This window comes from Lissotriton helveticus, chromosome 2_1, assembly GCF_964261635.1.
Source record: "Lissotriton helveticus chromosome 2_1, aLisHel1.1, whole genome shotgun sequence".
NCBI classification, from domain to species: domain Eukaryota; kingdom Metazoa; phylum Chordata; class Amphibia; order Caudata; family Salamandridae; genus Lissotriton; species Lissotriton helveticus.
Window position 1 is genome coordinate 1,116,585,594 of NC_136059.1, and position 15,125 is coordinate 1,116,600,718.

Sequence of the window (15,125 nt, forward strand, 5' to 3'; positions counted from 1 at the left end):
ATGCTAGGAAGTTCTTTTTAGTGCAAGCACAATGGAAAACACAGATGTGCGCTGTATTCTTGTAAATACGGCGCATCCCTGCCTTTTTAAAATGACAGCGTGGCACTGCAAAATTTGTCGCAGCGCTGCGCCATTTCCGTGTACATAAACCCCTAGGACCTCTGTTCTTCCTTACATGAAGACACTTTTCTGTCCCAAGCAGCACTCAGCCCTTCAACAAACTCCCACAACTTCCTTATATTACGAGGGCTTCCTTTCCATCTTTTCCATGGGTCTTCACCATCCATAGGTGAACACACTTAAGATACCAGCGCCATTACAAAAGGAATGCCGGGACAGTATTCCTCCTCTGTGTGCACATTGCTGGTGGAATTTGTCTTCTAAAAGTTCCAGGTAAGATTATGTGTCCATAAAACTCCCTATCTAGTACTGATAGTCTCTTCACAAAAGAACTGTCTGAGATAGTACGAGGGGCGAATTCATGATCGGGAATAGAAATCAAATCCTTCACAGACAATCACCCTACAGATTACAGATTAGTTAGATAGCAGATGGGATTAAAGACAAGATTGAATTAACTCAATTTTCTACCATACAGAGCAGACAGTACAGGGCACCAGTAGACAAGCAGGTTCACTAATGTGACAACTTTGCTAATGAAAATCTTAAGCCTGTTTTAGTTTAGTCAACACAGCATCCGGCGATGGGACAGAGAACTGTAAAAAGATAGAATTAGTAACTTTCTTCTTCCTCACCCATTTCATCCTCAACTCCAGCAAGCTAGACTCTCCGCCCTGTGTTGGTGAAGTTCATAGTGAATGTGCCATGGAAGCTGCTATCTGATTCAGTGGTTCCCTTGTGAAAAAAATAAGTGCAGGGCATAGAGCTTTTATTAGAAGCCTTTCACCAGTGCTGCAGAATGCTGGATTGCCTAAATACCAGGGCTATCTAGTTTTGATTTCAATCTCATGGCTCTTTCTTCCACGACCTTAGAATTGCCATCTACTTATCTCACTCTTTGAGGTGCTTTTCATCACTGCTTTCCCACTTTGTCTCTGATTCCCTATCTTTCTTCATTTATCTTATTCCACCCATTTCGTCTTTCCTCTCTCTTCTTCTAGGTCAAAGGCTGAAGATGAATAAAAAGCCTTGGTTCCAATAAATAAATAATAAACAAAAAAGACCTGATTGAAGAGGGCAAAAAACAATTTCCTTTGTTAAACTGGAGGCGGGGGGGGCTACAACCTCAACCCACTTTCTGGTTACATCAATCACCAGTCTTGTTATTTGTGAGTGGAGGGCGACCTGATTGATGTTTCCCTCTTTAGCTCCTTATTGTGATTTCCAATAAATAAATGCCAGTGCAAAGACCTGCAACTTCTGGCACAAATTAAGTACTGATGGTGAGCTAAGCCAGAACTTGCAAAGAAGCTAATTGGACGATTTAGAACAAGGGTTTATGCTTCCATACACAGCTATGAACCTCTGTACTCTTTCTAAGATGCACTAAAGTGACCAACGTGGTCACAAGGATGATGAGATATCATACAAAGGAAAAACAGAAATGTGCATTTCCAGAACGTGGATATTTCAAACTAGAGAGATGGCGGATAGCCGTTTCATTGAACAGTAGGGTTGATAAACTGTTTCTAAACTGTGTCGTGCAGACAGGATAACACTGTATTACCAAGGGAATATCCTTGAAACTGGGAAACAAAGCTTGCTAGCTTTGTAGCAACATGCAGCAATTCAGAAAATAACATTTGCTCCGCTTAGATGCGACAGAGAATCTGAACACGTTGGTTATAAAACATTTGTAGCATTGTGTTACAAAATGGCGGCTAGCCAAGTTCTTAGTGCGTAAATCTACCCACGCAGAATGCCCATCAGCTGTTAGGGCGCGCCATTCTCTCACAGCAGTTGTTCATCTGAAAATAGCTTCCAAATGAATGAGACCCACAAAAGGGTTAGTTACCATGTGTGTGTGGGCTGTGAAACACTCCAGCAGATTATTTACGGGTCATCCACCCTGCGGAGGAGACTAGGACCTTTAGCGGACTAAAAGTGTGGATTAGGTAATGTTAGGGAGGGCGGGGAGGAGAACACGGCTGAAGTTACAGGTTTGCAGAGCTGTACCAGATCCCTGGATGCCCTTCACAATGGCGGCGGCTTGTTGCTTCCTCTCCTTCATCAGGTTGCTGTGCGATAACATTGTGCGCGTTCCCCGGGCTCTTCCTCCCCTGTGGCGGGAAACAAAACAAGGAAGACGTCTCAGGCTGTGAAACTGCTAGAGTCACGTGCTTACTGATATTGCGATTGATAACTCTTTCTTTTCCTCAGGAAAAGTTGCCATCTTCTACTTCCTATTAATTCAATATATGTGTTTGATTTAATGCGCTTGGGAGATTATCACTAACCAATTTACCACTGAGCATGCAAGCCCTCCCCACCTCCAAATAGTCAAAATATTCCTGAATGCATAAAGTATTTGTGCAATTTTGCACAGAAATGCTTTGAAACACCAATGTACACCTTATAACAATGTGTTATTTTGTACAATTTTTTTGTGTGGCTGTCAGTGCTCTTTTATCTCATCACAAATAGTGCTCCATATTTTGTCAAAACAGGAAACATAAGAACAAAGATGTTGAAGCCACAAAACATCACTAACCTCAACAAAAATAAATAGAGCAAAAATGACCTCTGCGGTGCTATTTAGTACCGAAGTATTTGCTGTTTGGGTGTGTGTTTTGCTTGGTTTCTTTTTGTGGTAGTCAGCACTGTTTTGCAGCAACAACAAATCATTGTTAGCACATCCAGGCAGTTTATGTAATCTAGGTCCACGAATCACACACAGACTGTAAGTATACAGTAAAACACTGTTGGATTGCTGCAATCTATCTTGCTCTTTGCTATATACACAGAGCAAGAACAATGACCTTGGGAGAGAGATCTTTCTTCATTGCTGGTGCCAGACTGTGGAGTTCTCTCCCATATCCCTGCGATTTGAAACTAAGCTGGCCTTCTTCAGGACACTGCTAAAGATCTTTAACCAAAAATGTCATCATCTATGCCCAATAGCTTCCTTCTGAGGACTATGAAGTTCAATCAAATCATGTTCTGGTTGCATTTTTTACTGTAGCACCATGAAACGTGAAAAATAGCATTAACATAATAAGATCTAAAGAAAGTACTTTTGCAGTAGTGAAATGTAACATATGAGGTCCCTGGTGGAAATTCTTCTTGGCTAATTACTCTTTTTTTTTTTTACTGGTGCCAGAACTGGACTAGCAACAGAGATGTTCAAACCAGCCCACATTTTAGCCACCACTAGAACAGGGATGCAGGGGGCTTCATAATTCTGCTATGACAGCCAATTCAGCTCAGAAAGCCATCTCCCTGTCTGTAGCCTGCCTGGAAAATGGCAGAGTTGCAGAATGGCCAATCTGACCCAGACTGGTGCTTGCTGTGGCAAAAGTATGTTTTGACTAAGAACCTAAGATGCCTTGCATAGAAAAATTGAAATTTCTAGAGGAAAAATGAAACAGGCATTGACTTTGGGCATTTTTGTTTTAATTTTGTCATGGTTTTTGCAAAACCCTATTGCTGAGGAAGCTGCCAGACCCTTATCAATCTAAAAAAAAAAAAAAAAAACCATTATTAACGGGTAGCAAAAACACTTTGGTTTAAAAAAATCACACATTGAAAAAGGAGGCCTGCCACTGAAGGGAACGTATTTGTATGTGGATGTGCTCCTCCTAAAAGGGCAGAGTGGTGTCACTCACAGTGAAGTCAGCCAGTGGTTGAAGTGGGTTGCATTGCCCAGTGCTGTACACAGTAGTGCAGAGGTCTTCAAACTGGGGGGTGGGCCCTCCTAGGCTAGGGCTCAAGTGATCCGGGGGTTCACCAGGCTCTGGCCAAAACAAGCCTTATGCTGATAACAGTGCTTTGTTTTTCTTCCACCCTCTAGAAGAGAAAAATGTGCAACAGTAGGCCTCTCTAACATCTTTTGTCATTTGTAGCCTAGCTGGCAGTAGTTGCCAAAAGGGAAGGGACTTCAAATATTCTTCAAAACGCCACCCCCATTTCTAATGTGGATTATTTTACTGTGGATACTTTTACACGTTCGGAAGTCCTGTCTGATCAGAATAGTATGCTTGGCAATCATGTATTTGATTGCATTAAAAACTGTAATAGAACTTAACTGCGTAGACATATTTAAACATTGCCAATTTAATAGAATTGTGAAAAATTCTGACGGTGGCGAAGATGATCTATTTTTTCCCTCCATCGTTCATTAAAAAGTTTGAAGACCACTGCTGTAAAGGTTGGAAGAAAAATGTGAATGGCACAATAACAGATCGATGGATGAACAGGACTGGCTGAAAACCCCAATAAGTAGGTATATTGTGTATATAATTTTTGTAAACTCAAAAGGTCTTGGCTAACACAAGGTCTAAAAATGCCAATAGAAACCAATAGATAGTATCCAGTGCTTAATTTGAGCTGGTGGTTCCAGTGCTTGCACCGGAAATTAATTGTCAGCACGGGGCCTGTGACAGTCTGCCACAAGGTGGCGCTGTCTGGCTAATTTAGGGTTGACCACAACAACTGTTAATTATTAACTCAATATACATTAAAAATAAATATTACCACTCGCCCAAGCCATTCTTTTAGCTTTGGGACCTGAAATAGTCCAAACTGTCACACTTGTAGGAGTCTGATAGTAGTTGCGTTTTTACTATCATTGGGGGCTCTGGCAGGGGCAATGCGTGGTACAAGGTGCAGTGGCCTCCTGACGAGAGCCCTGGCACTTATTTTTTTGTTGCAAATTAAGCACTGACACGATCAGACGCCAATAACTAGTTTCAAGCTGCAATTGTAATCACCTGGAATGTTCGAAGAAGGCATCCGTTTAATGCCCAAAACCCATGTGCCAGATCCTAGTGACACAATTTGTAACGGCACCACTGGACACTTCACCATAGATAATGCCATCTTTGTTTTTGATTATTTCGGTTCAAAGATCCAGCCGTCTTCATCCTGCTGTGGTTGTTCCAGTTCTTGCACAGTGACAAACAGCCTTTCTGTCACTGCCTGACTCAGAAACACCCAGCTGCTGTCCCTTCGCTGTCCAAACACCCTCTGCTTCTCGTCAAACATCCTGCACTTTGATCTAAGCAAGGAAAGATGCCCAGAAGCGGGCAGCTGTTGCCATGGCAACAGAATCCGAAGTAAACACCCTCTCAAACGCCCTGTCTACAACCTCAAAAAGCATATTAGTCTAATTGAAAGCGTAAATAAGTTTAAATACGGGACCTCAAAAAGGGTCTTTTGCACACTTCGGCTGATAAAGCCGTGAGGAAATATTATTTACTTCATCGAAGTGACAGCCGACAAGAGCAAGGATTAAATAATAAACATGACAAACAATGCACTCACCTTACACCTGCGGCGGGTCCCTTTGTGGAGAGGTGCTGTGAGCTTGTTGTGGTTGCAGGTGCTTGTTTAGCCTCAGCCCGGAGGGTCTGCACGGCGCCCTGAGAGAAGACCAACTGGGGGGCTTAGCCTCGCCACAAAGCCTGGCGGCCGCATGACATCAGGCAGTTAAATATAGCAAACACTGTCTGTTCATATCTCCCTGGCTTATGAGGCTGACAGAAAGAGCTTCTCCTCAGAGACGTGAATCAAGGATGAGGCCTGGCCTGGCTTCCTGCAGAAAGGATGCAGAGGTCTAGCCATTTCATTGGGTGAAGGAGGTGGAAGGGTCCTGGCAAGGCTGGTTCTGCTGCTCAAAGTGCGAACTCTCAACCAAACATTGGGCTGATAGTAGGGGATTTGTCAGCCTGCACTGCGATTGGCTGCTGGGTGTCTCCACTGGGTGAAATGGAGGGAAGACTAAAGACAGATGTTGAGGGACACCTTCAACGACCTATAGTGCATCAAAGTGGGACTTGGTGTTACAGCTCATCCAGACATGGGCCAATTGATCTTTACAGAAATGGGAGCACTCTCTCAGTTTTATATAGCGGGAACTCGACTCAAGGGCATTAAAGCGCTTTAAATGAGCACCAGATTACATTACACAAGGTCGGATTATTTTTTTTAGGCACATGGAGATTAAGGGGGAGATTTTTTAAAAAGTCACGCAATGCAGCGCAGCCCCCTGCAAGGCTGCGCTTTGTTGCACGACAGGGAGTGTGCAGTGTAGCACCATATCTTCAGAAATATGTCTCTCTCCTCCCCTTTCCCTTGTGGCGGTGCTGATATCAGCTGCCGTGCGCCACGCACACACCTTAGCGCTGCAGCGCTAGGGTGTGCGCATGAGTGTAGCATAGGTTTTGTACAGGAAGGGTACCCTTCCCGTACAAAATACTATGCTAGGCATGATGCAAAGCTTTTTCCACTTTGCAAATGTGCTGCACAGTACAGCATGCATGCAAAGTCGAAAAAGCACAGAGAAAGGAAAGCATTTCTCCTGTTAGCACCTCCTTTGAAGGGGCGTTAACTTTTGGCGCAAAACCATATCTACAAATCATTGTAACTATGGTTTTACGTCATAACTCCCATAAGGCTTAGGTGGTTGCATGGGAACACCCATGTGCCACCCATGTGACGCCCCCTCGGCGCAAAGTAACGTGAAGCACCGCCAGCTGCTTTGCACTACTTAGAGGGTGCTTTCCAGAAAGAAAATAGCTAAAACAAAAAATTGGCACTGGCTAGCGTCACTTTTCTGACGCTACACCAGCGCAAAAGGTTTGAAAATATCCCCCCTAGTGATTTGCGCAGAATCACAGGATGATGAGCCAAAGCTCAGACTCGCACCTGGTCCCCTAAACAGTAGCTCTGACCTTTAAGACACATCTCCTCGAGTCAGTCCTATCCGGCATGTGGTACACTGTGCTCATTCCTACAAGCCTTCCAGAGGAGCTGAACTTTAGGGACACTGCTTGATGTTCCCGGGTCTACTCTGCATCGGATGCCATCAGTGATTAAAAATAAAAAATATGGGCCTGGTCTCCAAATATTTCGTATAAGCCAGTAGCCGCCAAATTCTGGGGTTTGCCGAAAACCAAGGTTTTCATTTCACCTCATTCTCTTTCATCTTACACCTTCCACTTGCTGTTTCTTTATCTCACTCTTGAAGGTTGTGTATCATTCCTGTGGCAGAGTGTTTTATTAATTAGAAAAATCAAGTTTATTTACATGCGTTCAAGTTAGCATAATTTGTCTTCAAAATTCATTTACTGGGCTTTTGCCTGTTTGTACTAACAGCTGAAGAAAACATGGCTTGAAAAAATTGAAAGAGCATGCTTTGTACCTGTATGTCTGTTCCTCTTCTGTGTTTTTCCTGTTCATTAAATAGTCGAAATGGGTTTCATTTCATGTTGTTTTTCTGTACTGTATCAATCAAAGTGCCTTAGGAGGGATCTAAGTCTAGATGCTCTGGTATGTTGCAATAATCAAGGCTGTTGGTGTCTTCTGCCACAACTGTATTTCTATTCATTTTAATGAGGCTTATTGTTTAGTTTGCTTCAATAGTGCAATGTAATTTCCCTTGCCTGTATGGTAAAGGTAATTATTGTTTATTAATTTTTTAGACAGTCCCAATAAGTAGCTTCTTTAATGTTGCGCAATATGTGTGATGTTGATTGGTTTATGTCATGTATCTTTGCTAGTACGTCCCTATGATACCACTTCACGTTATGGTGAGAATGTTGTATTACACTTCTCTGAAACTATCAAATGCGCCTTTTATGGGATGTGTGCCAGACCTTTCTTACACTTTTCTTAGACCTGCATGGGACATCATGCTCAATATTCTTTCTATGAAGGCAAACCCTGTGATAGTCTGTTTATATGATTTATGCTTACAAGGCCTTTCCTTGCTTTTGTACCAAGTAGTCCCTATATAGGACTGTTATCTGACTTCATAATTGTTAGACTTTTTGCTTTTGAACTAATGGTTTCCATGTTAGAGTGTCTGCTGACATTGTACAATGACCTCTTGCAGTTGGATTATCTTTATGCAGTATTGATGCTGATTTGAATCTGACAAAATAACTTCTTTTTTGCCTCTGTGATGATTCATAATTTTGAATAAATGGCAATGGTTTTGACTCTGAATACTGTCCTGCAAAGGTGTTCTTTATTTGCGCTAGTACCACCACCTTTGGGCATCAGACAGCACGATTCTGCGCATTTCCCTTGTAAATTTATTGGTGCAAAGCGCCAACACCTGTGTTTGCAATTTGCTTTTGATGTCCCTTCTTTCTCATCTCACCCTTTCTGCCTAACCTGCCTCTTTTGATTGTGCCCTGACTCGAATCTAATGATGAAGAATACGTTTGGGCCTCCAAAACAGAGTGTGATGCCCATCACCTGCATCCACCAGCATACATTTAGCACTGATGCAGCTCATATCTGGATAATCTATTTTTTTAGATGAGTTCTCTTTCATTTATTGCCGCTAACTAGGGTGTCACATTGGGCTTTCGGTGTTGCCTACTACTTTGTGACTATCTTTATCCATACTATTTCAAGATATATTGTGAACCCTCAACCTATCATTTGGTCATAAAAACATGCAAATACGTCTCAACTAAAAGTTAGTGGTTGGTGCAGAGCACCTGTCTCCTCCTGGTCTTGTGCTGTTGATACAGGAAGAAGATGGCTGATGTTTAGTGCAGGAATCCAAATAGTTTAATTTATAGTGCATAAATGCATTATTGAATATAAATGATAGTTCATAAGAATGAATCTATGTGGAATTAGTCATTGGTCCTGTCTTTGATGTAGAGTCATGAATTGTATTGTCTTTATAGGAAAACCAGGAGCAATGGTATGTCAGAGAAACAAACAACAAAAAAGTGAACATTACCATTCTGATCACACATTAAGAACCTCATTATGACGCCCCAGTAATTTATCTGGTAATTCCACCCCAAGGAATCATAACTGTGGAGTGTGGGTGGAATTTTTGAACAATTACAGTGTGGCCCTTAGGGTCTTCTGAGAAATTAGAAATTACCCAGGGAATCTGGAATACTATACCTGATTCCTTAAGTAATTCCTCATTTCCCCAGTATTTACTCCCTGCTTGGAACAGGTAAAACCTTACAAGCAAAAAATCACTAGGTCCGCAGTTAATCTACAGATCTTGTAATTCCGATGGGGTGAGTAATAGTGTGGTCTAGTAATTCTTTATTGTACTGATTATAAAACCTTTCACAAAATAACACGTCTCTAAATAAAACATAATTAGCAGGCCTTGTGTACAAAAGTAGAAAAAAAGAATCACAACCACAAAATATAGAGACAATAAAAAAATTAAAACACAGTTCAAATAAATAAATAATTCAATTTGACTAAATTCAAAAACATCATAAAACATTTATTAACTCTACCTAATCACGCAATGGCTATCCTAAGAAAGAAGACCATTTCTGATCTGTTTATTAATACTGGTACTAAAATAATACGTAGTAGAATCATTAACTGTTTTTCACCCAGGTTCTCCAGAAATTAATTATAAAGTTTTTCTCCGAACATCAAATAAGACTGGGCATAAACAGATGACATGGTCTATTGATGTAGTACACCACAGCATAAACGCCAACATTTGTTCAACTTATCTCCCTTTGACAAAGCACTTTCAAACAGAAAAATGAAAATATAAAATAACTATTAATTGTTTTTAACTCAAAACGGCACACTGCAATCAAACTAAATCTGCCTTTTCATGATGTACGTGTGTTCAACATATTTAGATTATTTTTAAGATAAAGATAGCCAATACCATAGGAAAGATAACTCTTGTATCTACCCTTCTCTAGTAACTCATGTCAGAACAAATTGGCAGGGGGACAAGGGACTAAGAAACCAAGAAACCAAGTTGGTTTTTATAAAAGGACCCTGACCCACTAGTAACGCCAGAGGCACTACCAGAGGCATGCTTCATCCTCCAACCCTCACCCAATACAACTTGTGTGTATTGGTGGGCTCAACGCTGTTGGCTAGCAGAGCTCTTTTTCGAAGGGATCTAAAGTTTAAATTTCCTGCAGGTTTTTTAATACATTTTGCTATTTACATTATCCAGGATACCTTCAGCAAGGTTAAAAAGTTTAAAAAGATGTCCTCTGGGTATATAATGTACCCCAACCTCTAAAGTTGACATGTTTCAGCCATTGTAATCTCCTTAAAAGTTCACTTGGCGTTCTTCAGGGCCATGTTAGATAAGATCCCTAAATGTTTTATCACTGCCCAACACTATTTGTGTAGGCTAATTAACCGTGACAATTTCACATAATTTACGTAATGCATGCCAATACAAACAATATCAAGTGAACTTCCCTAAACATCCCATCTGAAACAATAAGCAAAAAAGATCTTGGTTACGAATTTGTCACACACTGTCATATTGGGCGATAATCACTCATAAAATTCAGCTTGCCAAATTAGAGGTATATGTGTTCATGCAACTTTTGTCGCTATCATCACTACTGGTGGAGACCTGCTACCCAAGTGCTAAGGTGAGAACACTGATAAAATATCACATAAGTGCTGAACATTCTTGTGTTGCAAATCATGCAAAATAATCATGTATTAGGACCTACATTCATCACGTATATTTAAGGCACCATAGGATCTTAGGAATGGATGGAATCTGTAGTCACACTCCACAAGGAAAGTACTCAAATTAAGCATTCATTACTTTGATAATTAGCCTTCTTAAAATTGGTTATCTGAAGAATGCTCTGAATGGGCAAATTATTATGGAAGATTCAATGCTCCCCTGCAACTTACTTTGTCATGGATTTATGCCTGCCGGCATTCAGAGAGGATTCTTCCAAGTCCTGTTTATTGAAATGCTGCTGTATGTGGAGAGGTAAAAGACAATATTCCTGGTCACATGGTGCGTCTGAGTATGTACGGCATCACGCCGCTATGGGAGTTTTTTTCTATATGGGAGGTGTAGGTTTGACAAAACAACGTAGTTCGCTGATAAACACACAGCACAATAGGAGTTTTTTTGTTTTTGTTTTTTTTACATGAGTTTATGGGTAACATAGTCAGATCTGTACTATTTCAGAGAGAAGGGTATTCTCTGCCTTTTACATAAATTCTTGGATCATGTTATATAATCCGTGATATATCAATATTTTAATCCCTCTGTAACAGCAGTCAGTTTTATTAACTGAGGTGTCAGGTTCCAACGCTTACTAACCTTAAACTGCATTATTGAACACTACTATTTTCAAACTATTTTGAGATCGCATAATGCTATGACAACTTATTGCTTCTTTACTTGATGGTTCTGGCTACTTCCATTAATAGTTCACATTTCCCTCTGAGCCGTCCTGATTTCCCTCTGAACCGTCTTTGATATACCTCATCCATGTAGTCTGACCTTTTTATCTTATTCTTTTCTTCTCAGGGACACTCTGTCATAGAGTATTTATTTTGCTGAATGACCATCACTAGCCTATGCCAGTCCTCTAAACTGTCCATAATATATTTCATTAGTGTGGTCTGTCGTTTTCAACTCATACCCATATGCACAGTTAGACACCAATTGAGTGATATGTTTCCCCATAGAACGCTATCATTCAGACTTTGTTTGTGGGCTGACAATCTATAGATACAGCATTATTCTTTCTTGAACTACATGTCTCTGGATTCTTGACATTGCTGTCCAACACTTTATTAATTGCACAGCTCCCAGTTTGAAAGGCAGGCCGTCTTGATGATCAAAAAAATCTGGCAAATCCGCTACATATATAGAAGACTGTAGTGGTGTCAAGATACTTTCTATTTCAACCCATTGACAATGTAAATTTTGGGAGAAAGTCTTTTACTAAAAGATAACTATACTTGCTTTCAACTGTCAGTGTATAATGGTATTAAATGCAGTAAAATGCCTTCAATGTCCCAGGATTGTAATTTTGTTCATAAGCAATTCCTGTCTATTTTGTCAAAAGCAGTAGAATACTCAACAAAGCAGACAAACACAGGGAATCCAACTACTGAAAAGCTGCACTATTCAATCAATCAATCAATCAAGGCATTTGTATAGCGCGCTACTCACCCGGAAGGGTCTCAAGGCGCTGGGGGAGAGGGGTACGTCACTGCTCGAACAGCCAGGTCTTGAGCTGCTTCCTGAAGGAGAGGTGGTCTTGGGTCAGCCGAAGGTGGATGGGGAGGGAGTTCCAAGTCTTGGCTGCCAGGTAGGAGAAGGATCTTCCTCCGGCGGTGGGTCTGCGGATGCGTGGTACGGCGGCGAGGGCGTGGCTGGTTGATCGTAGCTGGCGGGTGGGCGTGTAGAAGGTCAGGCGGTCATTGAGGTATTTGGGGCCCAGGTAGTGGAGAGCCTTGTGTGCGTGGGTGAGGAGCCTGAACGTGATTCTCTTGCTGACTGGGAGCCAGTGCAGGTCTCTCAGGTGGACGGAGATTTGGCTGTGTCGGGGGATGTCCAGGATGAGTCGTGCGGAGGCGTTCTGGATGTGTTGGAGTCTTTTTTGAAGTTTGGCTGTGGTTCCGGCGTAGAGGGTGTTCCCGTAGTCCAGTCGGCTGGTTCCTGGTTTCGGTGGGGATCCATCGGAAGATCTTGCGGAGCATGCGCAGGGTGTTGAAGCACGATGAGGAGACGGTGTTGACTTGTCTGGTCATCGAGAGGGAGGAGTACAGGATGAAGCCCAGGTTGCGTGCGTGGTCCGTTGGTTTGGGAGTGGTGCCCAGGGCAGGGGGTCACCAGGAATCGCCCCCAGGCGGAGGGGGATGATCCCAGGATGAGGACTTCCGTCTTGTCTGAGTTCAGTTTCAGGCGGCTGTTCTTCATCCACTCGGCGACGTCTTTCATCCCTTCGTGTAGGCTGGCTCTGGCGGTAGCGGGGTCGTAAGTGAGGGAGAGGATCAGCTGGGTATCATCGGCGTAGGAGATGATGTTGAGGTTGTGTTGGCGTGCGATGGCTGCGAGGGGGCTCATGTAGACGTTTAAGAGGGTTGGGCTGAGTGATGATCCTTGTGGTACGCCGCAGATGACTTCGGTGGCCTCGGATCTGAACGGGGGGAGGCGGACTCTCTGGGTTCTTCCGGCGAGGAACGAGATGATCCACTCCAGTGCCTTCTCTTGGATCCCGGTGTTGCTGAGGCGCTGCACAAGGGTGCGGTGGCAGACAGTGTCGAACGCAGCAGAGAGGGCCAAGAGGATGAGGGCCGCTGTTTCCCCGTTGTCGAGCAGGGATCTGATGTCATCGGTGGCTGCGATCAGGGCGGTCTCGGTGCTGTGGTTGGCTCGGAAACTGGACTGTGAGGGTTCGAGGGATCCGTTTGTCTCGAGGAATGCAGCGAGCTGTCTGTTGACGGTCTTCTCGATGACTTTGGCAGGAAAAGGGAGGAGCGAGATGGGGCGGAAGTTCTTGAGGTCGGTGGGGTCCGCTGTTGGTTTCTTCAGGAGGGCGCTGAGCTCGGCGTGCTTCCAGCTCTCCGGGAAGGTGGTGGTGTGGAAGGAGGTGTTGATGATGTCCCGGAGATGGGGTGCGATGATCGCGTCGGCCTTGTTGAAGACGTGGTGGGGGCAGGGGTCGGTTGGGGATCCGGAGTGAATGGTGTTCATCGTGCGGGTGGTGTCTTCGGTGCTGACCGGGGTCCAGGTGCAGAGGGTGGTGGTGGCGGGCGTTGGTTCGGTGGTTGGGTGCGTGGTCTGTGCGCTGAAGCTGTTGTGCATGTCGGCGATCTTGCGGTGGAAGAACGAGGCGAATGAGTTGCAGAGGTCTTGCGAGGGAGTGATGTCGTTGTTTCCGGCGCTGGGGTTGGAGAACTCTTTGACAATGCTGAAGAGTTCCTTGCTGTCGTGGGCGTTGTTGTCCAGGCGTTCTTTGAGTGCTGTCTTCTTGGTGGCGCGGTTCAGCTGGTGGTGCTTGCGGGTGGCGTGCTTGAGGGCAGTCCTTTTGTCTGTGGTTTGGTTGTGGCGCCAGGCTTTCTCGAGGGTGCTGCAGTTCTTTTTGGAGTCTTTGAGTTCGTCGGTGAACCAGGGGGTTTTCTTGCTACCGGGTCTGCTGGGAGGGTTCTTTAGTGGTGCGAGGTCGTTGGCGCAGGCGGTCAGCCACTGTGTGAGGTTGCTGGATGCTTCGTTGGGGTCCGTTGTGCTGGTGGGAGGGTTCTGGCTGAGGGAGGCGGTGAGCTGCTCGGCCGTGATCTTGCTCCAGCTCCGGCGAGGGGCCTGTTGCGGGTGGTGGTGGGTCGTGGTTTTTCTGAAGCTGTAGTGGACGCAGCTGTGGTCGGTCCAATGAAGTCCGGTGGAGTGGCTGAAGGAGATGTGCTTGCTGGATGAGGAGACGGGGTCAAGCGTGTGGCCGGCGTAGTGGAACCGTTAACACGGACACCAGTTTCTGGGAACTTTAACAGTCCTTTTTTATGAGCCCACTTTGAAAGTATACCAAACAAAAACACAGCAAATAACTTGCCATCAGAATCTAAAAGAGCAAATAAGCCTCATTTTTTGGGTAAGATGCCGATAAAGTGTCTGTAATATGGAGCTCTTTGTGAGGATGGAGTTAATATAACTTTATAAACATTAGTGAAAAACATAGTTAAGATATGGCTTCACTATGTAGTTATCTTTCAAAACGGTTATTGGGATACTGAGACAAACAATTATGTTTTATAAGAGGCTAGGAATTGTGCACCCTAAAACCATCATTGTTATCAACTCATTTGGGTCACTTAAAATTTAAATTTTGATCAATGGAATACAATTTTAAGATAAATTGTTCACAAATTCCAAATGCAGTTCTGAAGTTGTTCTTATCAAAACCCTACAAGAAGATTAATAGTGAAGAGAATTATTGTTAAATTGCTCATATACTTCTAGCATAAAGTTACATGACTCTAAGGATGCCAAGTAGTCGTAAAAGTGACTATTCCATTGAATTACCATACTACTATTAACAATAAGAGATCTAATAACGAAGTTTGTTTTACACTTATAAATTGAGTGATCACAGTTAATAGCTAAATTATTGTGTGTTAGGAAGTTCAAGAATTTGCAAATCAAAACATCAATGGAATAGTAGTAGTAGTTGCCGGCCTCATCGGAATTAAAGTGAAACATATAATGATGCCTT

At 43.2% G+C, this 15,125-nt stretch overlaps 1 protein-coding gene across 1 annotated transcript in view; it reads right to left on the reverse strand.

The window, feature by feature from the left end:
• MYOZ2 (myozenin 2) overlaps window positions 1–5,678 on the reverse strand; it is a 215,133-nt gene extending 209,455 nt beyond the window's left edge. The window contains exons 1-2 of the mRNA XM_078675937.1: window positions 5,443–5,678; window positions 2,137–2,240 (exon numbers count right to left, since the gene is read on the reverse strand). Of these exons, the coding sequence (XP_078532063.1) occupies window positions 2,137–2,212 (76 nt within the window). The 5' untranslated portion in view covers window positions 2,213–2,240; window positions 5,443–5,678. The remainder of the gene's footprint in view (window positions 1–2,136; window positions 2,241–5,442) is intronic.
• Between the last annotated feature and the right edge of the window lie 9,447 nt (window positions 5,679–15,125).